Genomic DNA, 25,514 nt, shown 5'->3' on the forward strand with positions numbered 1-25,514 from the left:
GTCCTCCCACCATTGCAGCAGGGCCAAGCAGTGGCAGATGGTGCAGGGACAGGAAGGGAGTCGAGTAGCCTGGTCTCTGCCCCTTGCCACCTGTCCCCCTTACTGCTTGTCTCCCCCTCAGCTGCCTGCCCTTCCTGGTGCTCGTGTGCCCCATATCTGCCCCCCATTGAGGTTTGTACCCCTTGCTACCTGCCTCCTCACTGCCTGCCCCCCTCCTACCTGCTCCCCCATGCATGTGTCCCCTGATACCTGCCCCTTCCCTCAGTGCCTCCACCCCTGGCACTGCCCTCCCCATCCCCCCCATTGCCTGTCCCCCTTGCCTCCAGCTCCCCCCTGCTTGGCCATCCTCTGCCCTCCCCTACTATTGTTCTGCTTCCTCCCTACCCCCCTTCACCACCACTTAACCGTTCCCTCTCAGCTCCAGCTCTGGCTGGGACCCTGCTCCAGCTTGGGGCAGGGAGCCCAGAGTATGTGCTGCCTCCAGCCCATACTCTGCAAGTAAAAGGTAAGGTGGGAGTGGGGCTGCTGGGGAACAAAGGTCAGGAGGAGGAGCAGAGGTGTCGGGTGGGCAACAACTGCAATTCTGACCCCAGGCTAGATCAGAGCTGCTGCTGCTGCTGCAGCTCCCCCACATGCACTGTCCCTCTTCACCCCCCACACAAACACTTTGTACTCAAATCTAAGATGAAAGGCTTTTTCCCCCTGTGTTGAATTGGTGTGGGTGGTGAACCTTGTCTTGGATTTGAATAAGTACAAAAGTTTAGCAAAGTATCCTTCATTTTGATGTTACAAAATATTCCTTGTTTTACAGTGAAGTTTGTTCATAAGCTGTGATTCAGACTCTCACATCAATCTTTATTTCAGGGAGGTAGAGGAACATGAGGAATGAATTGCAACTGTGATCTGCTGCTTTAGAGACTTCAATCGACTTCTTTATTTTTCCTAATTGCACTGAATTCTCTTATTTTAGTTCTGATCATCTATTCTTTATTAGTGGAGCAGATAATAGCAATGATGCATTCAAAATTGTTTGAATCAAACTGAGGAGAAAAGTTTCTGGTACAAACTTGAAAAATTTTAAATGTACATAATGTAATAATCAGACTACCCTCACTCACCCCTTCTTATTTTTTTCACCCAGAAGTGGAAGAACTATTAGCTTCTCTTAAGCATATCCAACACATTTTGGCAGACCCCCAGAGTCAAGAGGATATCACCCTCATTTTACAACTTGTCCAAAATACTGATTTTCAGAATGCATTTAAGATACACAATGCTGTCACAGTGCACATGAACAAAGCCAGCCCTCCATATCCTCTTATCTCCAATGCACAAGAGCTAGCACAAGAGGTATGTACAGTATGCTTTTGCATGGTATATTTGTAACTTGTAATGACTGCTGTGTCATTGGAAACATTCACTTTTGATCTGTATGGTAAGCTTGCCCGAGTTGTTAATCAATTTTTTAATAAAATGGATCAGAAGAAATGAACAGTGACTGTCTTGCATCTGGTGTTTCCAGATTTAAAAATAGCTTCCAGGACAAAAGTAATCTTTGATAAGAAATTTAACTGAATTGCAGTATTTAAATCCAGTTAAAGGAGCAGTAGTATATCAGTTATCCTTTACCTCCCGTAATTCATTTCTAGTACAAGTGGGTATTGTTCGATTAGTCCATTATTACTGAGACATTCTTTTGAGCATTGATGAATATTTTTAAAATTGGAATACACCTCTTAGAATGGAATCAGACCAGAAATGATAGTTTTATCTTATCTTTAAACTTAACTCCCAATTTTCAAGTTGTGGTTACCAGTATCACAAATCACCAGTTCTGATCTTGGAGCCAGCATGTCTAATAATAGAATTTTCAAATTCCGACATTTTGATGTCTCTTCCATCAGGCTCCTTTCACTAAGTGGTAGCCTTTGCCATCAGAAACAGTTGGCATCTGGCTGATTTACCATTTCCTTTTGGTTTTTATTTTCTGGCAAGCTGACTTTTTCTGTCACTTGTGGGCTTGGATAAGCTGGAAAAGCAGAGACTCTGGTAAAACCCTCTAATCCTTCTGTGTGATTTTTCAGGATACCTACATTTCACCTTCCTTTAGCTCCCATAGGGCTGCCACTCCAGGAACATGCAAATGTGGTGGTAGTAATTACAATATGAAATCCCTGAAGAAAGTAATCTTCTGCATATCTAACTGAATTTAAATCTTGTGTTTTGGGACTGCAGGTGGCATTCCAGATTTTGTTGCAGGCAAGTCAATTATTGTCGTCTTCACCTGGATGGATAAGACTACCTATTTCTTCTGTTACCACCAATTTTTAAATAATTTCCATTTTTCTGTGTTTAAGAAATGCATTTGATTATAGGAGAAATGGTTTGCAGTATTGCTAAAATTGTCAGTTACAAAATAACGTCTTAAGGCTTGGGTGGCAGGAGGCTTCCTGAAAATTCAAGTAGAAGCTGCTTAGGACTTCCAAATTACTTCAAGAAAATAGATAAAAGGGCTGAATTCATGCTTGCACCTATGCATGGTTCAATATCTTAAGATATTTTTTAATCTTAATTAAGATATGGGGTAGTGTGAATGTTTGTTACTTTCTTCCCTCTTAGATCATAAGGCTGATGGGGAATATCCAAAGCTTGGAACTTTCTGGCCTCTTTCACCTCCTACATGTCCCCAGTATTCCCCACGACAGGCTCTCTTTGTTAATTTTGTGCCTGATGGTAGGCAGGGTCTCCTGTTCTGGGAAAAAGGTGTTTAGATTCATAGGTGAAAGAAGTACTGGACACAGTAAGCAATATTGGAATTAATTGTGGATTGAGAAAATAGAATATACTACATTAATAACAAAAATATTTGTTAAAGGCCTCCTCCCCTTGTTAAATAATTTTGGCCGATAATTGAGCAGCTTCCCTATAGAGAATAAATTACCATATTTTCTCACATACAGCGCACATCTTTTCCACAACATTCAGCTCTTGGCAATTGGGGTGAGCATTCAAGAAATCAAGGAAACTCCTGTAGTCATGAATATGGTAACAGAAGTTTCTGTCACTTAACCCTCTGCCAAGGCTCCCTAGCTACTGGCTATGGATACTTTTTCTTTCCCTCCTCCTCATTTCCTCCCCACATGCCCCTTTGAAGCTCTCCAGAAAGATCTGTTTTTCTCCATTCTGCCTTTCAAAAACAAGATGCAGTTTTTATTCAGGGGCATGTTGTATACAAGAAAATACAGTATTTTGCTAGCAGAGGTTACTAGAAGTTGCACAGAATCAGCGGATTGAAAAAAAAATGCATGTTTTGCCCACACATGACAGTAAACTTTAATTTTCACAGGATGCATCTTCACATGCATTCAGCTGTGCAGTAGACTAATTTGCTGCAATGTAATATGTGATGCTATTAGGTTGCAGCAAACTAATTTTTGCTGCCATAGGATAAGTACTGTCTTATGGATAGGAAAGTGTTGTCTTATGGTGGCAAGAATAACTGTACCTCTAAAAACAAGTGTAAACACTAACCTGGGCGTACATTGTGCCTGGTTAGCCCAGGCAGCAGGGGTCAGACCCTTGTCTGCTTCCTAACCACAAAGCTCCACACACTGGGGCACTCCTGTGCCCCAGCTACCCCTTCTACCTTCTGATACCACCTCTTGATACCACCTGGGGCTGACCTCCCAGGCCTACTGCCAGCCCAGGGCTGCTCCACCCCAGCTCAACTGCTGCAGTCCCAGGTGTAGCATTTGCACGTGCACCCTGGACTGCAGCAGTTAGAGCATCTATACAAACCATTGAGGCTCCGTGTTTATGCCAGATTTTATTACATGGCCTTGTTGATGCACCCACAGGTGACCAAGCAATTAAGGAATTGTCCAATAATTTTACTTCTCTTCCCCAGCCCTTTACACAGGGTATATCTATACTGCAGAAAGTGTAACAGCAGCTTGTGTTGACATATTAAAGATAGCTTAGCCAAGTTGAATGGGTACTAGTAGCCACATGGTTGGAGTGTGCCTGCACACAGTTCACTGTGCCTGCAAAGTCTGCCTGAGAAGCCAAGTAAATGCTCAGGTTGGTGAGCTGGTGCCGAGTTCTGTAATGCTACAGCTACGTTCCTATGAGTACCTGAGATAGCTAGTTTAAGGCTAACTCAGGTGTGTTCCCATAAGCTGAAATCGAACTCTTGGCTGCAGTGTAAAAACCCACTGTTTCACTGTAATTCTAGATGCATGCACTCTCTCCTTTGGTATTCTCTGGTTCTTTACTACCTGTCAATAGGGCACATATACCTTTTCCTCTAATTTTCTGTCTTTTGAGGAAGTCAGAAAGCCAAAGTGGAACCTCATGCTAAAGTATCACCATCTAAACCAGACCCTTTATGAGCTGTGGAAGACTGAGACACAAATTCAAGCTATTTTGCAGAAGCTGAGGGGGGAAACTTCCAAATGTTTATTGCTGCAAAATGTGTAACCCGTATATTCTAGAGGTTGGGTTTATTGCAGCACTGACTTAAAGAAGCTGTAATTTGTAGGGCTCTTGGTATAGCTATTTTCCTACAAAAAGGCTAGCAAAAATAACAACTTAAAAACATATTTATAAAGCTACAAAGTTCAAACAAAACCAAAAAAAATATTACTCTGGTAATATTGTGTGCAACATTGTACATACATAGAAGCTTGGATTATTCTTTCAACTGTTTGGTTTTAGCTACAATTATGTGCCATTTGCATAAACTAAAATTGCCTTGAGAACTTTCTCGCTCTTTTTTTAAAACTTGCAACACTTAACATTAAATTCAAATAAATGATTGCCATTTTATTAATTTTTAGGACGTTCTTAAGAGTTACACTGTGCCAGCTCTAACAGTTGTACTGTAATGTTAGCTAGAGAAAGTGTTAACTGACCAGCCACAAAAACTTGCAGTTGGTCCTTTTGAGAAACTTTAATTAAATTAAAAGGCTGAGCAAAGCATTCAAGCTTAAGGAATTTATGTGGAGATTAACTCCCTAAAATAATGTAGAGCGCTCTACCTCATGAATAAAAATAGCACTTTGAACATCAGAAGTAATTAAGTTGATTTTAAAGCCAGTTAAACTTGACAAAATTGAGGGTTAGGATTAGGGAAATATGGCTTGAATGTTGACCTATGACAGCATTTGATACAGTATTCAAGCAGGTTTTAATTTCTGGCATGGAACAGCTAGTAGCATAGCACATTAGCAAGAACATTCTAAAACCATTCTTGTTGGACTTAAATTTGTCATGCTTATATGGGTGAACTCTACAAGTCTTCTTCCCCCACCCCCAACAATGAAAACATATTGTGCTCTTTAGCAAACCTATGTCTTGCATTCACTATGATGCATATATAATATAATTGTATCAAAATTTTAAGTAGTGTAAACTAAAATCTTACAACTCTTGTAAAGTTACCAATATGCATACACCTACATTTCTGTATATGCTTATATTAACATGGGATTTGAGATGAAATTGACCTGCTGGTTCTATTTAAATTCAGGAAAAGTTTTTTGTTTATATGTTTATCTCTTTTTTCCCCCCTTCCAAATTATAATTTGTAATTTGGCATCCACATTAATGATTCTGCTGTCAATATTTGAGCTAAAATGCAATGGTATGTTAATTGGCTGTTTCAAACTAATAGCCCATACACAGAAATATTTTTATGGTACTACCAGATTTCTTCTAATAGGGTCTCTCAATTGGAAGCTGTCAGGGGATGGGGAGGGGCAAATAGCTTGGTGTACAATATAAAAACAAAAATGGGTCCAACTGGTATTAATCTGTCATTTTTGGCAAGTCAGTGTAGATTCTGGTTCTACTTTCCTATCTGTAAATAGAAACATTCATATCTGTGGCATTTATTACAGGTGATAGCCTAGTAATCTGACAGTGTAATAAACATGTAATGCATGATATATCTATTGGAATGGAATCTTCCAGGCCCATAACAATGATATTAAATAAGGAAAACATGATATTTCTCTTTATGTGAATACATTCCTTCACTGTGCTTAAAGAAGCATTAAACTCCTCTTCTCAACAGAAATCAGTTTGACATGAAAACTTATACGGTATTAAACAAAGTCTGGTTCAGTTAAATTTGTAGGTATGGATCCTAGGGGAAGGAAGGAGGAGAGAGTAATTTCTGACATTACCTTCATAAAATTTTATCTTAAAATCACTGCTATAAAACCTTGAAGGAGTAATGGTTGTTGAACCTGTCCGTACATACCAAGGCATAAGTGGCTTATCCCAGTTCAATCCCCACTTTGATTCCTGTCAGATGAAGCAGTATAGAAGCCTTTCCATTCCACCTAAGTATCATGCAGCATCTAGGAAAAGTCTCAAGTGTGTGTGTGTGTATATTTCCCCCCAGAAAATAGTTTATAGTAAGGTCTGTGTTCCTTTTTTCTTCAATTTTATATAAATTCACATTGTTATATGTGCCTACCCTATAAAACTCTTGTGATACATTTTATAACAGTGCATGAAACTATCTATGCTCTTGCCCCAGCTCATCCCCACTTCCCTTTTGAAGCATTCAGAAGGTTGTGTGCCTGGATTGAGGGCCATTTGTACACAGAGGAATTTTGTCAAGTGCTTCTTTAGAAAGGCCCCAAAAGATGGACAGGTGAGACTTCAAAGTTTTGTAAGGCAAAGAAACTCCATCAGGCAAGGAATTGAAGACCCTCTGAGAATGGCATACATCAGGAAGTAGATGGTAGTTCTGTGAAAATACTTGGATGCTACACTGTACCGTGTCTGAACAAATGAAGAGGGGCTGCACTTAGGAAAATGTTCCTCTGGAGAGTCTTTTCAGTCCCAGGAGACACCCCAGGATCCAAGCTTCTGAAGCAGAGGTCGGGACAGTGCTTCTGGTAGCTTTGTGCCACATGCTGTGGACAGAAAAGCGTCTGTCTGCACTCTTTAGTGGATGTAAACAGAGCTCGATCCCTCAGTCTGTAGGGTTCTGCAAAGAAAAAAGAACATTTATTCAGATCTGATATGGGTGGTTTCTGTCCTTTTCTCTGAGGTTTCGTTAGACACACTAGTCTCCACAAAACATCCTTTAAGAAACTCAGTGGAGGAATTATTGGGCTCCATTAACCTTCTTCATACCATATATTCACTGTCTCCTTGCCATGGAGGGAGCACTTTGATGTTCTGAGAACCTTTGTTCCAAGGTATCTGCTTGGTACCAGTGGTATTTTGGCTCTATTCACTGCCCTGTTTTTGTCAAGTATGAGCAGCATTCTCCTAGGACTTCTGCAGGCCACAGGTACTTCCTAGGATCTTGTTTGGACTACTTAAGGATATAATTTGTGGATTTAATGTAGCACTTATGCTGATGAGCCCAAGAGCGCCAGTGTTTTCACCTTTTATTGCATTATCACTAAGAATGTGAGATGAAAGAAGATCCCAAGAAGGTAAAGGGGAGTCTCAATCCAAAAAATCAAAAAAATGAAGGTTTCTGCAATGGTGTTTGTCATCTCCTGACTTTACAGGCAAACATGTCAGAGATGGAACTAGGAATAATTATTTTAGGAAGTACCCCCTTATCTTCTCGTCAGATTAGAATGTCCTAACTACTGCTGCTTTCCACCTCTGTAGTCCCAGGGCGTTCAAGTTCAAGAAGACAAGATGTAAGGAAGACGCAAGTCTCTTTTCATAGTGGCATAAGAACTTCTAACTTTTTGATATGCTAGCATTGCAAAAAAAGAAAGCATCCTCTGTATTAACAAGGGCATTTTGGAGCCAGCTAAAGATGTCTGTACCACTCTTCTTCTGACCCTTGGTATTTTGAAATGGTGACTTACCAAGTTCTGACAGACAGTTTCAACAACCAGTTTCAAATGGTTGCTGAAAGCCATTTACCAAAATCTTTGCCTCTGCTCTTGAAAGCAAACGTGTAAACTGGCTTCATCTTTCACCCCTAGAAAAAGGAATCTAAATGGCTAAATATATGATAATAGACTTTTTATGATAACTGATATATAGACATCTGAGAAATATCTGCATTAATAGAAACATACCAATAAATTGCCGTTTGAATAATTTACTAACTTTTATAAGTATGTGTGTACTGTTTAATTTTTACTGGCCTTATTTTACATGTCTTTTTATTTAGTTTTGTCTGGCTCAGCAGTAGTCTGTCCCAATATCATTCTACATGATGTACTGGTTAATGGCTTAGTTATAGCTTCATAGTTGTAGCAGGATTTATTAGGCAAGTTCTTGTGTTCTCATACGTTTCTTAAAAGTTGTAAAATGTAGAGGCAGAGTAACAAATACCTAGATATACTTTAAGTTGCAGTCAGCAAAAAACTAAACAAAACCAGACTAATTAAAGCTAGATAAAACTTTCTTAATGATAGCTTCAGGCAGGGCTAAATTTGCACACCATGCAAAACAAATCTTTGCTCCTCTGTCTCTTTCAGGTACAGAGTGCTTTGAAACCCAGTCACCAGAAGGATGGACAGGAGCTTAACGCTTTACTGAATGCCCCTCACATTCAGGTAAAACTGCAGAACTGCACAACATCATATATCTAGTTTAGAATGGATTTTTTTTTTTATTGCTTTTCATCTGTGCAGCATTTCTTGCAACCATTTTAGTTACTGCTTTATGAGGTTTTTACTTTTCAAGGTTAAACATTCCCTTTCTAATCTGTATACAGTAAAAGCTCTGTTATCCGGGAATGGGGGATGCCAGATAACAAAATATGCCGGTTAATTGAGCAGCCCCAGCTGCCGTTTTTCCCACCACATCTGAAGCGTCCCTCTGCCCCTCCCACAGCATTGTCACCTTTCCTGCAGGACCTGCGGGCCCCATGGGACAGGGAGACAGGCCCCACACAGCCTGTTACGCCCCTGGGCTGTGGGGGCTCAGCAGCGCAAGCTGCTTTGTCCTGGGCCATGGGGGCTTGGAGAAACTGGAAGTACCACAGTGGGCACTTCCGGTTTCACTTCATCTTACAAGCTGGCATGCCAGTTGCCATCCAGCATGCCATCTTGTAAGCTGCCAGTTAACAGAATTTTTACTGTAGTAAATTTCTGTATGCTCGATATGTTTGTCTTGGGGCAAAAGTCTTAACTTGCTACTAATTAAATTTTCTGCTACAGTGAAATGAATATTTGGTGTTCAAGCCCATCTGGCAAACATCAGATCCACTTAGTCAGATGCCTAGGAAACCATATTTACACATAAGGTATACACTTCAAAATATAACCATTGCAAGTGCAAAGCTAGAGTATGCATCTAATACCATTTTTTCCTTTGTCGGAGTGCAAAACCTCAATCAGAATTAGATTCTATTGTCGTCAGCACTGATAGATAGAAAGACTTCCTCCTCCCCTGAAGAGCCAGTTTACAATCCAAAAATGAAGGGGTGGGGGCTACATCCACATGAAAGAGAGGGAAATGGTACAGTATGAGCCACGTGATCAGGGTGACAGTGGACTTATGGGAAAGCAGAGGACTGCTGGCAGAAGCAAAAAGCAGCTAAAATTAGCTTAAAACAGAGTCATTTATCAGATACACAGGGGACGCATCTACATGAGACACTGCGGCACAATAGCAACAAACTAATATGTAGCTCAAGTGCTAGATGACTGCACAGTAGCAACTGCAGTCTGTCGCACATGTAGACACGTCCAGTGACGCACAAAGTTCATCTAGTTTGTCTGTCTGAAAAAAAAAAAAGGTATGGCTTTTTGTGGTATGTGCATAGTAGGAAGTTGTGGCTGTGGTTCCTTGCTTAAACCAGTTGTGCTCAAGCTTCCACTCCCATAGACCAGATGAGTGGCATGAAGTAAATCTGTGGGCCAGATCCCAACAGGGTGGCTGTTTGGGATCAGGCACCATGCAACTAGATCCCACCTCATGCCATCCAGATCCTGCCTCGCCTCCTGGATCAGGCCTTATGTGCCTAGACTCCACTTCACACCACCCAGATTGATCCCTGCACTGCTCTGGCCCCATGCACCTGATGTAATGTGCAAAGTTATGCCATTTAGCCACTGGGCTTCCCACAGGTCTTGAAATTTGGCAGCTGAGGAGTGACAACTAATGCCGCCAAATTGTTTTACCTGTGAAGAGCCCTGTAGGCCAGATGACAGCTTCTTGGGTGCGATCTGGCCGGTGGGCGTGGCTTGTTTAACACCCCTCGCTTAATGTATTGCTTGGGAAATCTTTGTGCTATTGCAAGTTGGGAAGATCATCTCATTGGGAAATGGTTACTTCTCTTTCCCTTCTCTCCTCAAAGATAGTTCAAGGAAGTAGAGGATCAGAAACAATAGGAATGAATTTCAGGGCACACCTCTAATGTACAAACAAGACTTGACAACCAATGAAGTTCATAGTTGAGTCATGTGCACAAAAGAATGTGGTTAAAGTACATCTCTGGCAACTTACAGGAAAAACAGCTTTTATCTTGCTTCTTCACAAAGATTTGAGAATGCTGTAATAAAGCTCCTTTTCTTTAAACTTCATGATATTTTAAAAAATACCTTTACAAATATGCAATGAACTCTGCAACAGAGTTCCTAACTTCTGCCATGTTTTAGTGTAAATTCTCAAAATTCTGATACCATTTCATATTTAAAATTGTAGTTTGGACTGCACCTTCCATTTGAGATTTCATTGAACAATAGCATTTGTGTCTTCAGATGTTTCAGTTTTCAATATGCTATATATTTGTCAGCAGGGCAAGCAGTGGCAGAGGGTCAGATGGTAGGGAGGCAGGTGCTCAAGGAGTTAAGTGACCTGATCCCTGCCCCTTGCCTCCTGATGTCTGCCCCTTCACCATTTGCCCCTTCTGCTCCCTGTGTCTGTTGCCCTAGGACTTGTGTCCCCACCCCTGCACCTGCACTCTCTGGCACCTGTCTTCATTCTCCCTCCCCCCCACTGGTTACCCTCCGCTGCTTACCTCCAGCCCCACCCCAACCCAGGGCATGGAGCACGTGGTTGCTTGGGCTGCAATCAATCCATGCAGCAATCATTGCAGTGGCAGCAGCTCTGGCCCCAGCTGCTACATAGATTTTATAGATTTTCAGGGTCAGAAGGGACCTCAGCAGATCAAGTCCGACCACCTGCCCTGGGCAGGAAAGAGTGCTAGGGTCAGACGACCCCAGCCAGGTGTTTGTCCAGTCTCTTTGTAAAGACCCCCAAGGTAGGGGAGAGCACCACCTCCCTTGGAAGCCCATTCCAGATTCTGGTAACCCTTACTATAAAGAAGTTCTTCTTAATGTCTAGTCTAAATCTGCTCTCTGTAAGTTTGTGGCCATTGTTTCTAGTTACTCCAAAGGAATGCCCTGGTAATCAGAGTATCTTGTATTGCTTGCTGCGTTCCCCCCGCCCCCCCTGGCCACCAGATCACCTCTCAGCCTTCTCTTATGGTGGTTAAAGAGTTCTAGATCCCTCAACCTCTCCTCATAGGACCTATCCTGCAGGCCTCTAATCATGTGAGTGGCCCTCCTCTGGACCCTCTCAAGGTTATCCGCATCCCTCTTGAAGTATGGCGCTCAAAACTCAATGCAGTATTCCAGCTGCAGCCTTGCAGTGCCACATAGAGGGGAAGTATCACCTCCCTAGACCTGTTCATAATGGTCAAACTAGGATTGGAGCAACCATGTGCTTCATGGCCTGGCCTGAAATGTGTCTGGAACTGGAGAGTTGGAGGGTAAGCGGCAGGAGGGGGCAGAGACTACAGGGAGGCAGGTTGCAGTTCTGACTCTGACCCTGACCTCAGGCTGGAGCCAGAGTTGGAGCCACTGCAGCTTCCTGCCACCCCTCCCACCCTCCTGTGTCTTGTAATCAAATCCAAGACAAGGGCCTTTTCCCCCCTGTGTTAATTGTGCGGGGGGCTTCATCTTGGATTCAAGTAAATACAGTAAAGCATAATCATGTTATTGTGATGGATCTTCCTGGCTTTTTTATGCTAATTTGGAAACTTTAGTAATTTGCAGTGAATTTCACAGTAGAAATTAGCAAATCTGCAAAAATTTCAAATGGAGATAAAAGGCATAATTGTGTTTAACTGTGCTATTTTTATTTAACATTAGGCACTTTTATTGGCTCATGATAAGGTTGCAGAGCAGGAAATGCAGCCAGAGCCAGTGACAGAGGAAAAGATTTATGAGAATGTTGGCCTGTATGGAGGAGAGACTGTTAAAATAGTTCGAATTGAAAAAGCTCGAGATATTCCACTGGTAAGTATAGATACTGTGACAGGCGTTCCCTTTCCCAGGGAAGAAAATAAAGATAGAACTGTCCTTTTTGCTTTTATTCTTCTAGACTCCTTTTGGAAGACATTGTCCTTACAATGTTTTTCAGACCTTTTATAAATGATAGTAAGTATGACGCTTGTTTTCCCACAAATGCGTGAAGCAGGACACGGTTTTGTTTTTCTATACAGATCATTGTTACTGTTCTGGAACTTGCAGAGACATACTGCTTAGACTTTGACTTGACATTTGTCATTCCTCACATGATAAATGCTTAGAGCTGACAGGGTTTTTGGTTGTAGCAGTGTTGGTCTAAGGATATTGGCAGGCAAGGTTCTTTGAGTAGATGCAATATCTTTTATTAGACCAGAAAAAATTCTTGGCAAGCTTTTGGGCACAGTCACCCTTCTTCAGTCATAGGGAGTCTCTGCTGTTCTGAGACTCCAGGAAATCTGATAGTGGGATTGAAGTTCTGAACTTCAAAAATGCAAATTTCAACAAGCTTAGGTCACTAGCAGAGGAAGTGCTATGGGACCAGGAACCAAAGGTGAAAGGTGTGCATGAGAAAAGTGGTTGTTCCTTAAGGACATGATCCTTGAAGCACAAAGGAAGTCGATTCGCATGCAGAGAAAAGGTAACAGAAGGGCTGGGAAGCCCTGTTGGCTAAACAGGGAAATCAGGGTCGTCTTAAGAAAGAGGCTTACAAACAATGGAAGCTCGGGGCGGGCCCCAAGGAGGACTATTCCACTATGACCCACATTTGCAGGGAACAGATAAAGGCTAAAGCGGTGACTGAACTTAGATAAGCAACGGGAATCAAGAATAATAAGAAGCACTTCTTCAGGTACACAGGGAACAGGAAGAAAACAAATGCAAGTGTGGGGCCATTGCTCAACAACTCAGAAGAGCTGGTTACTGGCACCTAGGAGAAAGATGAACTCCTGAATGACTTCTTCACCTCGATCTTTCACTAGACCAAGGGGAAAACAATGCCAGGTAGAATACAGGATGAGCACAGTAGGAATATAATCGTCTTCCTACTATTGCCGTAGAATTGGTGTATGACCAACTAAAAAATTAGACATATATAAGTCAGCAAGACTGGATGATCTTCATCCGAGAGTGCTGAAGGAGCTGCCCAAAGTCACCCCTGGCAAAACTCTTCCACAACTCATGGCACTCTGGAGAAGTCCCTGAGGACTTGTGTTGTGCCCATCCCCAAGGGCAGGAGGGAGGACCCGAGTAACAGGTCAGTCAGCCTAATTTCTATTCTAGGGAAAATTCTAGAAAAATTCATCAAGGAGTCTATTTGCGATAAGCTTACAGAACATGAATGACACATGCCCCTGCAGGCAGCCGCGGGCTGAGCAGGGAGCCCCCACGCGGCCACAGCGGTATTGGCAGCAGGGGTGGGTGGCAAGCTCCAACCAGTGGTCAGCGTTCATCTGCAGATACTGCCAGTGGAAGCCAGTGGCAATCAGGGACTGCATGCAGATGCCGCCGGCAGTGGGGAGCGGTGCGCAGTGACTGCCCACAGGTACCACTGACAGCATCATCAGCGCTTTTCACAGGGGGTGCACATACACCCACGTGCACCCCCTACAATGTTGCAGAAGGTAAGATTCTGAGTGGCAGCCAGCATGGCTTCATCACAGGCAGGTCTGGTCTTACCAACCTCATCTCCTGTGACCAGGTAACTCTCCACCTCGACACAAGAGAGCAGGTTGACATTGTATACCTTGACTTCCAAAAGGCCTTTGATCTAGTATCCCATGATGTCCTCACTAGAAAATTGGAGGATTGTGGGCTTAACTCAGAGACAGTCAGATGTATGAGATGCTGCAGGATAGGACCCAGAGAGTCATAGTGAACAGGTCCATCGTTCTGGTGAGAAGTAGGCAGCGGCATCCTGCAGGGGTCAGTGTTTGGTCTAGTACTTTTCAACATCTTTATTAGCAATTTGGATGTGGGGTAAAGAGCTCACTGGCCAAGTTTGTGGATGACACCAAGTTACGGGGAAGTGTGGTCACTCTTGAAGATAGCTACAGATACAGGCAGACCTAGACAGGCTAGCAAGTTGGACAAATCATAATCTGATAAAGTTCAGTGTTGACAAATGTAAAGTGCTCCATCTCAGGAGAAGAAACCCCCAACACACCTACAGGCTTGGCAGCACCAAACTGACTAGCACCACAAATGAAAGGGACCTGGGGGGTAATAATAGACAGCAGTGAATATGAGCCATCAGTGCGATGGTGTAGCCAGCAGGGCAAATAATACTCTGTTATGCATCAATCAGTGCATCTCCAGCAAAACCAAGCAAGTGATTCTTCCACTGTGCTCAGCAATGGTGAGACCCCAGCTGGAGTACTGCATCCAGTTCTGGGCACCACACTTTAACAAGGAAATGAACAAGCTTGAGAGTCCAGAAAAGAGCCACCGGTATGATCACAGTCTTACATGGCAAGCCATATGAGGAAAGGCTGAGGGATCTGGGACTCTTCAGCCTGAAGAAAAGGCTTAGAGGGGACCTGGTAGCAGCTTACCGCTACACTAGGGGAGTACATCACAGGCTTGATGAGCAACTGTTCACCCAAGGGAAGAACCAGGAGTAATGGTCACCAATCCCTGGAAGACCGATTCAGGCGTAACATTAGGAAAAAATTCTTCACAGTCACGGTGTTCAGACTGTGGAATAAACTCCCTCCAAAGATAGTGCAATCACCTACCCTGGAAATCTTCAAGAGGAAACTGGACAGTCACCTTGCTGGGGTCACCTGACCCCAGTTATCTTTCCTGCTTGGTACAGGGACTGGTCTTATTTCATAGACTCATGATTGTGAGAAAAGCTAAAGGTGTGGCAGGATGTCAGTGAAAGTGTAAATAGGTAGAAATTAGAAAGACAAGAGATAAAGCAGAGGGTGAAGGGGAGGAGGTGGGGGGGGAAGACTGAAGGGAGACATTACAGTGATAGAATATAAGGTAGAAAAGAGGCTGCCAGTGAAAAAGAAAGTAGTAGATCAGGAAAACAGGACTGAGAGAAGTTCAAGGTGTGAGAGGATGTTGTGAAAATATAAATGGGTAAAAAGGAAAAACAGAAGGTAAAGCTGGGGAGAGAGTGGGAAGAAAGCAGGGGAAAGAAAGGCCAAAGGGAAATATTACAGTGTAAGAGAGTGGCTCTCAATGAAGAAGGAAATAATAGTAAATATAGCTGACACCAATTTTATATATTTGAGCTGCTTTATTCTAAAACTGAAACTTACCATAATTACTGTTTACAGTAAAGTCAGTACAATCTCTGGAATGTCGGGTGGGATTGAAGGGAGAGTTTCCTAAGACACTATCTCAAGATGTATTGAAATAGAGTTAAATCCTTGCTGTGCCAAGCACTCTCAGCATTTATCTCTCATCTACTGTTTTTCATCTGCTAAGACAAGTAAAACATTTTCTCTGGAAAAATAATCTGTCATATATGTATGGTTGAATTCACTGTCTGTTTTATCATAGGTTGCAGAACTGAATTATTATTTTTAATCAAAGCTTTAGTTGTATGCCTCTAAGTTGTTGCTTATTGTCATTTGTAGTTTATACTTGTTTTTATCCAGTGGTTTGAAATATATGCAATAGATATCCAGGAGTTTCTGAACTTATTATGAATTGATTCTTGGCTTGCAATTATTCAGGGTGCTACAGTACGCAATGAAATGGATTCTGTTATCATTAGTCGAATAGTGAAAGGAGGTGCTGCAGAGAAGAGTGGCTTGTTACGCGAAGGAGATGAAGTTCTGCAAATTAATGGTATTGAAATTCGTGGAAAAGACGTTAATGAAGTTTTTGATTTGTTGGTAAGTTTGTGGTTTTGTTTTTTCCTGTTATAGATAATTTCTGGTCTGATCCTTTAAAATTGCTTCATGTACAAAAAGCATGCTGCATCTGAATTGCATATTTGTAGTTTCTTAGTCATTGACTTGAATGCAAAACATCTCTCCTGGCATCTCTGTTTAAAAAAAAAAATCATCACAATTCAACCACGTCATAGGTCTCCAAAAATCATGGTTTAGACATGCTTAATAGCATTTTGATAGGCTTTGTCAACATTATTTTATTAAGATTTATCTGTAGAGAACTTTCTCTGTTCTTGGGTGAGTTCTATGAACAAGTCTTATTTAAAGGATTAAATGTGGTATAGTATAATTAAAGACCTATATCATAATGTATGTGTTCAAAGGGCCAAGTTTTATTTGCAAATTTAATTCTCGCATTTCTGAATTTTTGAGTATCTCATTTTTCAACCTTAACATTTCTTTTAACATAGCTTTTTATTCAAATAATATTTTTATGGTGTCTCAAGTCCAAAATTCTTAGCAGTTATTCACCAGTTAACCCATACAACAAGTATGGAAGATAAAGAAATGATTCTTCTTTTAACAAGTGAAGAAACCTGAGACAGATTTGACAACACCTAGGCTGAATGACAAACCAGTGTCACTCAAGATGTAATTTGAGAATTATATCCATGCTTGGCCCACATTCACTCTTGCATTACTCTAATTAATGTTGGTTGCTGTTAAATATGCACCGTTTCTAGAGGAATGAGTAACACGCATAACCAACCATTCCAGTGTTCCTCCTTATGATGGTCAGCATTTACTCTTTATAGTCATGGGTCTGTACGGGAATCATTTCAGCCTAAGGGGTGATATGATGCATCCAGTGCATCTCAAGTGTCTTGAAATTTATGCACTGTGCAGCCCTACAGACATAGGTGGCTTTATTGGAATTTCTGATTGAAACAGTTGTGTACATTACTAAGGAGTCTTTTTCATCACAGGCTGACATGCATGGCACTCTGACATTTGTGCTGATTCCCAGTCAACAGAGCAAGCCGCCTCCTGCTAAGGAAACAGTTGTAAGTACTTTATACATACACTTTAAACTGATGATACATGTGACTGTTTGTCTGGTTGGGTTTTTTTCACCTAATACTCTGCAAAGATCTTTCTGGGTGATTTTACATTGGGAAATAGAAGATATTTAAATTGATTTAGACAAGGGGTGTCAAAGACATGGCACATAGGTCAGATCTGGCCTGCAGAGCTCCCTTCTTTTATATGTAATGAGGCATGGCTGCAAAAGCCAAGTTGTTTGTCTTCTGTACAACTCCTTTCACATGCGATACTGGAGAGTTTTGTCTTATCTGTGGGCAGGCTCTGAGCTTTTCACTGTTAGCACTCCTTTTGTGTAAGGCTTCCAGAACTCCTTCAACACAAACATTCTAGGCCTTAAACAGGAGCATTAGTGTCACGTGCTATCTGTGTCATAATATATGCCCAGGCCAGATCCTTTCTGACAGCCTCTGCAAAAGAAGCACTTCCCTGTGATTAGTCTTTCCTTGTTTTGCAATACTTGATAGCCTTTTTTTTTTTTGCCTGTCTTTAGCTAAATTCTTTATTAATTTGACTGATGGGCTTGGGCTTTACATACATCTGATGTCTTTGTTAGTGTTACCATGAATTTCCTACTTCATCCAGCTTAGGATGCTCTGGCGTTGGACAACATACTGTTAGCACATAGGTCTGTTTAGTCTCAGCACATCTTGAATTCTTGTTCCAATTCTTTTTGGTATCTCCTTGCTTTTACTCATCTCAGCCTGCTTAATTACAGTTCTCTGGTATGTGGGTATTTTGCATTTAGCTAGTCATTTTCCTTAGTGTGCTCTCCTTCTGAGATTCATACACTTTTGCCTGGGCAGTTTGACCAGGCCTGCCTGGTCAGTGGATGAGTGGTTTCCAAGCTGGCTGATGTTTTCTCAGAAAAGGGAAGTACCAGGAACTCAGGAAGATTATCCAAGAGAGTTTAGATTTCATGTCATGTTAACTGTGGATAGTCTTTGGTGTTGAATATGGTGGCAACGACTGCTGTTTTGGATGAATGCTTTCAAGTCATCTTGGCTCCAAGCATCTAAATCCTGCCCAAAGTCAAGAAGCAGCTTAGGAACCTGCTGTAAGCCAAAGAGAACATGCGAGGGGAGCATATGAAAATTAGTGTAGTCATACTGGGATCCTGGGCTTGTGTCATGTTCCTTGTAGCTCTTTTAAAAAACATGGAAAGAAAAAGCTATTTGCAAGCCAGACTGCATCTGGCTCTAAATTCAAAGGAATGCAGTTCCCTGAAGCTCAACCTCATCAATATCAGCAGCAGGCAGGTGCTAAACTTCTCTTCTGTAAACGGTGAATGCTTGTGGTTGGTTTGAATTGTCCCAGGTTGTATTGCCAAACTGCCACTTTCAGTGTTTCAAATGAATGTCCCTGTTGGAACAAATGTAACAACCTCTTAACCAGTAATCGCTAATCACTTGGACATGAAAGCAAGCAATGGTTGATACGGTAATAAAGTCTTTCAGAAACATTTGTATATTTCTCTAGTCAGAAAATGATCTCTGGATTCTCAATATTAAGAAAAGATGCTGTAAGAAATCTAGTTCCTTCTGACAAACACCAGCATCACTCCTGGTCTGATGTGTGAAAAGGAGAATTTTATTTCAGGACTTCTTGATGATTAAAGAGAGAGAAGGATGTTGGCCATTTCTGTATCTCAGACTGCTAAATCACTGTCTGTTTAGAGACAAAAGTCTGAGCTGAGGCAGTTCTGTAGTCTTTATGGTTTATGAGAATCCTGTGAGGTGATCTTTGTTGACAGAAAAATAACAGTTAAGGAATTTTACTTTTAACTGAAACAGAATGGCAAAGTTAGCTATTTGTATTTAAGAGTAAAACCTGAACCCCTGAATCTCTCCATTCACTTGTTTGAATGAATCAAACTTTTTCCCTTTAGTGTTTTAGGTGCACACTCAGTCACATAAAATGGCCTTCTTACTAGGCCTGTGTGAAGCAACTAGTATTCACTTCGGATTTGGCCGATTCGGAGAACAGCGATTTGATTCGGCAATTCGAATCACTGTCCCAAATCGATTCAGCCTCAGCTGAATTTCCGAATCAGCCAGGCGATGGCTGCCCCACCCTCCCCAGCTCCTGGCACTTGGCGGGGGTGGGGAAGCCCCAACACAGCGGGTGCTGCCAGGGAGGGAGCAATCCCCGCTGCCCCCTCCCCTACCCACTGTCCCAGCCCCACCCCCCCAGCTCTGGCCCTTTAAGAAAAAAAAAAAAAAGAGGAAAAACCCCCGCATTCACCATTCCTGCTGGTGAGGTCGATCCTCGCTGCCCTGCGCCACATGGGGGGCTTTGCATGAAGCCTGAAAGCCGCGGCAGGAGGGTGAGTCCCGGGGCTTTTCTCCTTTTTTTTTTTTTTTTTTCCTTAAAGGGCCAGAACTGCAATGGGCGAGGTAGCCATGCGGGGGCTTTGGGAGTGGAGGGGTGGTCAAGAGGCTAGTGCAGAGCCTCCCATGTGGCGTGGGGCGATGGGGGACAACAGGGATGTTCCCCCTGCCCAGCAACACCCAGTAAGCACCAGGGCTTTTCTTTAAAGGGCCAGGAGCTGTGGTAGGCGGGGCAGACATGCGGGGGCCGGGGAGCTTCAAATCAAATTTTTTCCAAAGATTGGGAGAGCTTCAAATCAATTCGGACCTTTCAATTTGGATTCAGATATTTGGCCACTGAATTGGACCAAATTTCCTCTGAATCGAATCACCCTCCAAAGCTTCACACAGCCTTGCTTCTTACCCTCATTTCCAGTTTCAGAACTTGCCCCAAACTGGCCACACCATATTTTTACCATAGTGTCTGTCTAATGTTCCTTTCTCTATGCAGATGAAATTATTCATTGCAATGTTACACTTCGTTATTTACTACAGTTAGATGCTGCTCTTTCCAGCAGAGGCCCATGGCGGGTCTGTGTCAGACTCGAGATTGAATAATGAAATTTCAGCGTGGTATGTTCTTTTATTGCATATGCTCCTTGGACCCCTTGCAACCAGTAGGAACAAACATTTTGGGAAAATTAATCCTTGGAAGTCTCATATGTTTTTTGCTTTTATTTTTGTGTCTCTTGTTTCCTAGATACATGTGAAAGCACATTTTGATTATGATCCTTCTGATGACCCGTATGTCCCTTGCCGAGAATTAGGCCTGTCTTTTCAAAAGGGAGATATACTCCATGTGATCAGTCAGGAAGATCCAAACTGGTGGCAGGCCTACAGAGATGGAGATGAAGACAATCAGCCTTTGGCAGGCCTTATTCCAGGTAAAATGCAGCATTATTGAAAATCTAGATCTACAGAGATTTTGAGGTGCCATTGTTAAGAAGATGGCTCACTACAGCAGCTCCTGTATCCTGAGAGACCAGCGTTTTTAGACAGTCAGATATTCTGAACTGGGACTGGTTAAATGTCTGCCTGTTCAAACCTTTTTTTGAGCAAAAACCAACAACTTTGATTTTTTGTTAATTTCATAGTCAATAACAGTTGCCTTTTCAAAAAGTAGATTTTAATTGTTTTTACAAATGGGTGTCCATGGGAGTAGATATTAGCCAGATACTTGCTCATTTCAGCAGAAAGCAGCTTCTAATTTTTCCCCTCTTCCTGGAGTTCAGAATTCCCTCTGCTGGTTGCTACTTTAGCAGCACTACACTTTAACAATAGTTTACTCTGCCTTTATTTGAAAGAACAAACTTAGACTGACTAAATGATGAAAAAAAAAAAAGTAGACAATATTCTCCTTTGACTGACCTGTGCATGAACCCAGTTTGACTCAAGTCAGGGCTGATTTTGTAGCACTGGAATATAGTAAGCATTTTTTTATATGCAAACTGGGCATATTTAAAATAGAACTATTTGAGAACTGAAGCCTCAAAATGCCTCTTTATAATCAGGTTTCAACACAGAACTTCTCAGATCGGTACTCTTCTTTGAGGGGTATGAGTTTGGATCACTACAGAAAACACTACAATTTTCTGAGTAACTGTCTTCTGGAAGTGTCTGCATGGTGTTTCCCAAATAATTGAATCATTTAAGAATCACAGAAGTAAATAACCATACTTCCAATATTGTACATTTTAAACAATACTATTTTAGTTGCCGAATTACCATATTTCATGCAAATTCATCATGTTTTTACTTTAATTTTGAAAATGTATCTGAATACTTCATTTATCATGAAACTGAAGCCATAGAATGTTGTTTTCCCTAAACCCCATAACATTTAAAGTTTTCTGAATTTGTTGTCATATACCATGTCCTATTTGAGACTTGTCAGGTTTGGAGATATGATAACAGTAATGAAATTGAGATGTGATACTTAAAAGAAAATTGGTATTTTATTTGTCAATAGAAATAAGTATGGCTTCCCATTTTAACTGCTGTTGTACTTTTTTTTTTTTTTTTTTATTCACGAAGGAAAGAGCTTTCAGCAGCAAAGAGAAGCAATGAAGCAAACTATAGAAGAAGACAAGGAGCCAGAAAAACCAGGTTTGGAAGTACACGCTCTAACTCAGGGATGGCCAACCTGTGGCACAGGCAACCTATGTGTGTGGCACAAAGCAGATAGTAGATAGGACAGGGAGCAGAAAGTATAGCAGTAGATTGGTTTGGGGAAGGGAATCAGAATGTCATTTGTGGCACATGTACCTGAAAGGTTGGACCCCACTGCTCTGAACAAAAACTCTGACTCTGATGTCTGGAGCCTTGTCTAGATTGAGATTTATAAGGAATTCTCTCCCTGTTGGTCTTGCACAGGTGGGATAATTCTCTGAAATTCTTGTTTTAGGTAAAGATTTGGGCTGTCAGCTGGTTTATGTTCTTATAGCCAAGCAGATGTTGAAATTGTTCAAGAGAGCTTAGAGATTGACCCTCAATATTTCTAAACTAAATTGATTCTACTCTTTCTGGTTTGAAGATCAGAACTGCAATAGTAAGAGACAAGTTTTAAAATAAAACTTCTAAAAATCTGTATATTCCACCTGTGATCACCTTATTTAGACAAAATTGAGTGAAAACCAAGTCAATTCAACCATCGAAGGATGATTGTAACAACTGCCCTACATGAAAGGTCAGGGAGTTTAAGAATATTAGAGAGATCAAAGAATATGAGTTTATAGATAGTTGAAGCACAAAACAAGAGTCAAGAGTTTTTTAGTAGTAGGAAATGTAAAGGATTTTGGAAATGAAGAGGATAAGCAACAGGTTTTGTTGCATATATTGGCTAAGGGAGAAAGACGTGTTAGAAAACTGCATGTTGTGGTTGGTGTTAGTATTGGATTTTTTTAGAGATACAAGAATAAGTTTTATATATCAAATTACAGAAGAGATATCTTATTTCTTAATTAAATATTAACTGCATAAGAGATATGAAAAACAAAATGTGTGCTTTTACTTTTTAGATATGCAGGAAGAGAAAATGCTTTTTTTTAATTTATCGAAATGTGACTTGTGATTTTATTTTAACCAGGAAAGCTCTGGTGTGCAAAGAAAAATAAAAAGAAACGGAAAAAGGTTCTGTACAATGCCAATAAAAATGATGGTAAGTAGTCACCTTGATGTGAAGTGTTTACCATTGCAGAACAACTACAGAAAAATCATGGCATGATGTATAATTTTGGTGTAAAATGGAGGTTGTTTGGAATTATCTACCAAAATGTCCTGGACAGTCGGTTATGACAAACCAATCTATTATAGCATCTATAAAGTTGGTCTCTGTTATTCCTAATGTAGTAATCATTTCAAAGTCAATAAATGAGAATGAAACCATGCTTCCAGAAACAATTTCCTATAGTTAAATTTATACTGTATTCCTACAAAGGACTTTGGAATTTATGGTATACATTTATGTAGAGGAAAATCTGATAAAAATTCACATTATTGTCTATAATTATTAAGACCAGGAAATAATTGCCAAATGAAGATGTCTTTTGTATTTTGCTGTAGATGTAGTAGGCTTATCAATAAACCCAGAGGTTTCCCAACCACCAGGCCCAGTACTGGGCCACGAAGGGTTGGCTGCTGGGTCATGGCACAGGCATCCCACTCAGACCCCTATCTGTCTGCCTGGGTGAGGGGCTTCTGCCGCTGGCAGTCTTGCGGAGTTAAAGCTGGGCAGTGGGGCAGCCCCGAGAGGGAGGTAGCTGGCTCCATGCACCCCATCCCACTCCTGCTGGTCCGCAGGATAAAAAAGGTTGGGAACCACAGAGTAAACCTGGTCCCTGACTTGTGCCATTGCTTGTCAGTTGGGCCTGGCAGTAGTCTGGCGGCAGCACTCTTCCTTACCACAAGAATAGAAATTGCTACACAGCAACAAATCTGGACAGATAAACAGAGTGGCGGTGAATTGGTTTAGATGCCAGCCAGAGGACTGGTACAGTTCTCTCAGGCTCCTGGCACATATTCATTTAGCAGTGTAATAGGATCTGATCCCCAATTCCAGCAATCACACATCCTACCATGCCATACATGCATGGCAGGAGGCATAGTTTTTGGATCAGGGATCAGATTTTAGTCATGCCCTTTCTACTTGCTAGTGCAAGGGGAACCCAGGATCATGATCCTGGGCTTTCCCTGCACTGACAGGTTGAAAGCCAGGTGCTCACAACTCCACATGTGGGACTGTGGGTGGGCACCTCTGTGCCATGTGAGGGCAAGAGGAGGGAGCCAGTTGGTTTCCTTCAAAGCAAAGTTGAAGACCAGCACCTACAGTCCCACATCAGGCTCTAAGAGCTACTGGGGACCTGGAACTGATGCCAGTATCCAGCTGATTGTTGGCTCTTAGCAGATTCGAGACCCAGGGCAGTCGGGCTGGGGCTGACAGTCAGCTGAATGGCACTAGAAAGTCCTGGGGTTTTAGAAAAACCTGTGGTTTTCAGACATCCCAATGTCCCAGGACATCTAAAAACTGTGCAGCCCAGCTCCTCTCAATCCAGCATTTTAAATGCCTTGCCCCACAGCCTCTGTGGGTACTGCAGGGCAAAGCCAGAAAGGCTGCCAGGCATAGTGGTTGCTGGGTCCCCCCTGCAAGGGAATTTTGCAGCCCACTCGCCTAGCAGCCCATTTTGGCATTGGGACCAGGGCTGTCCCAGTCCCCATGCCAATTCCTGTCCTGATGCGAATGCTGATAATCAGCAGATTGTCAGCATTGGGACAGAGGCGAGCTACACATTCAATTTATGGTACCATACAAACGAGCCACAAACGAGTGGCTGATTTGCCACTTTATGGTGCCATAAATTGGCTGAACATGTAGCACTGTTACTAACATGTTAATTGCACCAGAAGTGTAATATGTGCTAGGGACCTCAGACTCAAGCACGCAAAAGGTACACACGGTGAGAGGGGAAGAAAGAATGGGCTTCCTTAAGCCCATTATAACTAGGAAACTTGTGGCAGACTCTGCTGCTGTATAACAGCAATAGCATCAGCTGTGATAGTGCCTAATAACATTTTCACTTTTTTTTCCTTTTCTCTGAAGATTATGACAATGAGGAGATTTTGACCTATGAAGAAATGTCACTGTATCACCAGCCAGCAAATAGGAAAAGGCCTATTGTTCTGATTGGTCCACAGAATTGTGGCCAGAATGAACTGCGCCAGAGATTAATGAATAATGAAGCAGATCGTTTTGCAGCTGCAGTTCCTCGTAAGTCTACAGAGTGTGGTGTAACACACCCCTAACCTTGCTGTAATCTGCAGCTAAATAGTCTCAGGCTGACAGTCAAGGTCAGGTATTTTGCAAGCTGGACTGAGTAAAGTTAGCACTTGCTAAAGAAAAAATACTAAAGAAACAGTGAAGAGAAATCTTTTGAAAGAGAATGGCTTTGGTGAATCTGTTACTTACCTTAATGTTACTTACCTTAACAATAAAATGTTAAAGGAATGCTGGGGCAAGTCCATGTTTTTCAGGACATAACATTAGGATCACATGCCCTCATTTAAAAAAAATAAAAAAAAGATGCATTTCCCAGAACTGCTCTTAACCTAGGTGTCTGGGCTAAATTCCAGTTAAAGTAACTGTACTGTACCTTCTTTAATTTCCCCTGGAGTTTCCATTGAATATATAACTTATGACAAATAGCGAAGGATACCACAGTATTTCTGCATTCTGTTGGTTTTCAGCCAAATGCAGCTGTATGAATGAAGTGATTTCTTTTTTAGTTGGTAAAGTGTTTTTGGGTCCTCTGGGTGACAAACTCTACCTGTGAGATTGGTCTGCAAATTCCGCAGATTTATATGCCCAGAGATATCGCTGGAGATACCACTGTTGAAAAGAAAATATGTGCCTGTAAGTAGGTTGGCTAGCTTTCTGGCTTCTGTGGGCA

The 25,514-nt window shown here is 41.8% G+C and overlaps 1 protein-coding gene across 4 annotated transcripts in view; it reads left to right on the forward strand.

The window, feature by feature from the left end:
- PALS1 (protein associated with LIN7 1, MAGUK p55 family member) overlaps positions 1-25,514 on the forward strand; it is a 95,575-nt gene that overhangs the window by 59,392 nt on the left and 10,669 nt on the right. For all 4 annotated transcript variants that reach the window (XM_090033180.1, XM_090033182.1, XM_090033183.1 and 1 more), the window contains 9 exons: positions 1,142-1,350; positions 8,472-8,549; positions 12,096-12,242; positions 15,941-16,102; positions 17,089-17,166; positions 20,273-20,456; positions 21,607-21,678; positions 22,658-22,729; positions 24,668-24,835. In XM_090033180.1, the coding sequence (XP_089889306.1) occupies positions 1,142-1,350; positions 8,472-8,549; positions 12,096-12,242; positions 15,941-16,102; positions 17,089-17,166; positions 20,273-20,456; positions 21,607-21,678; positions 22,658-22,729; positions 24,668-24,835 (1,170 nt within the window). The remainder of the gene's footprint in view (positions 1-1,141; positions 1,351-8,471; positions 8,550-12,095; positions 12,243-15,940; positions 16,103-17,088; positions 17,167-20,272; positions 20,457-21,606; positions 21,679-22,657; positions 22,730-24,667; positions 24,836-25,514) is intronic.

This window comes from Crocodylus siamensis, chromosome 2 (genome assembly GCF_052110815.1).
Source record: "Crocodylus siamensis isolate JL-2025a chromosome 2, ASM5211081v1, whole genome shotgun sequence".
NCBI classification, from domain to species: domain Eukaryota; kingdom Metazoa; phylum Chordata; order Crocodylia; family Crocodylidae; genus Crocodylus; species Crocodylus siamensis.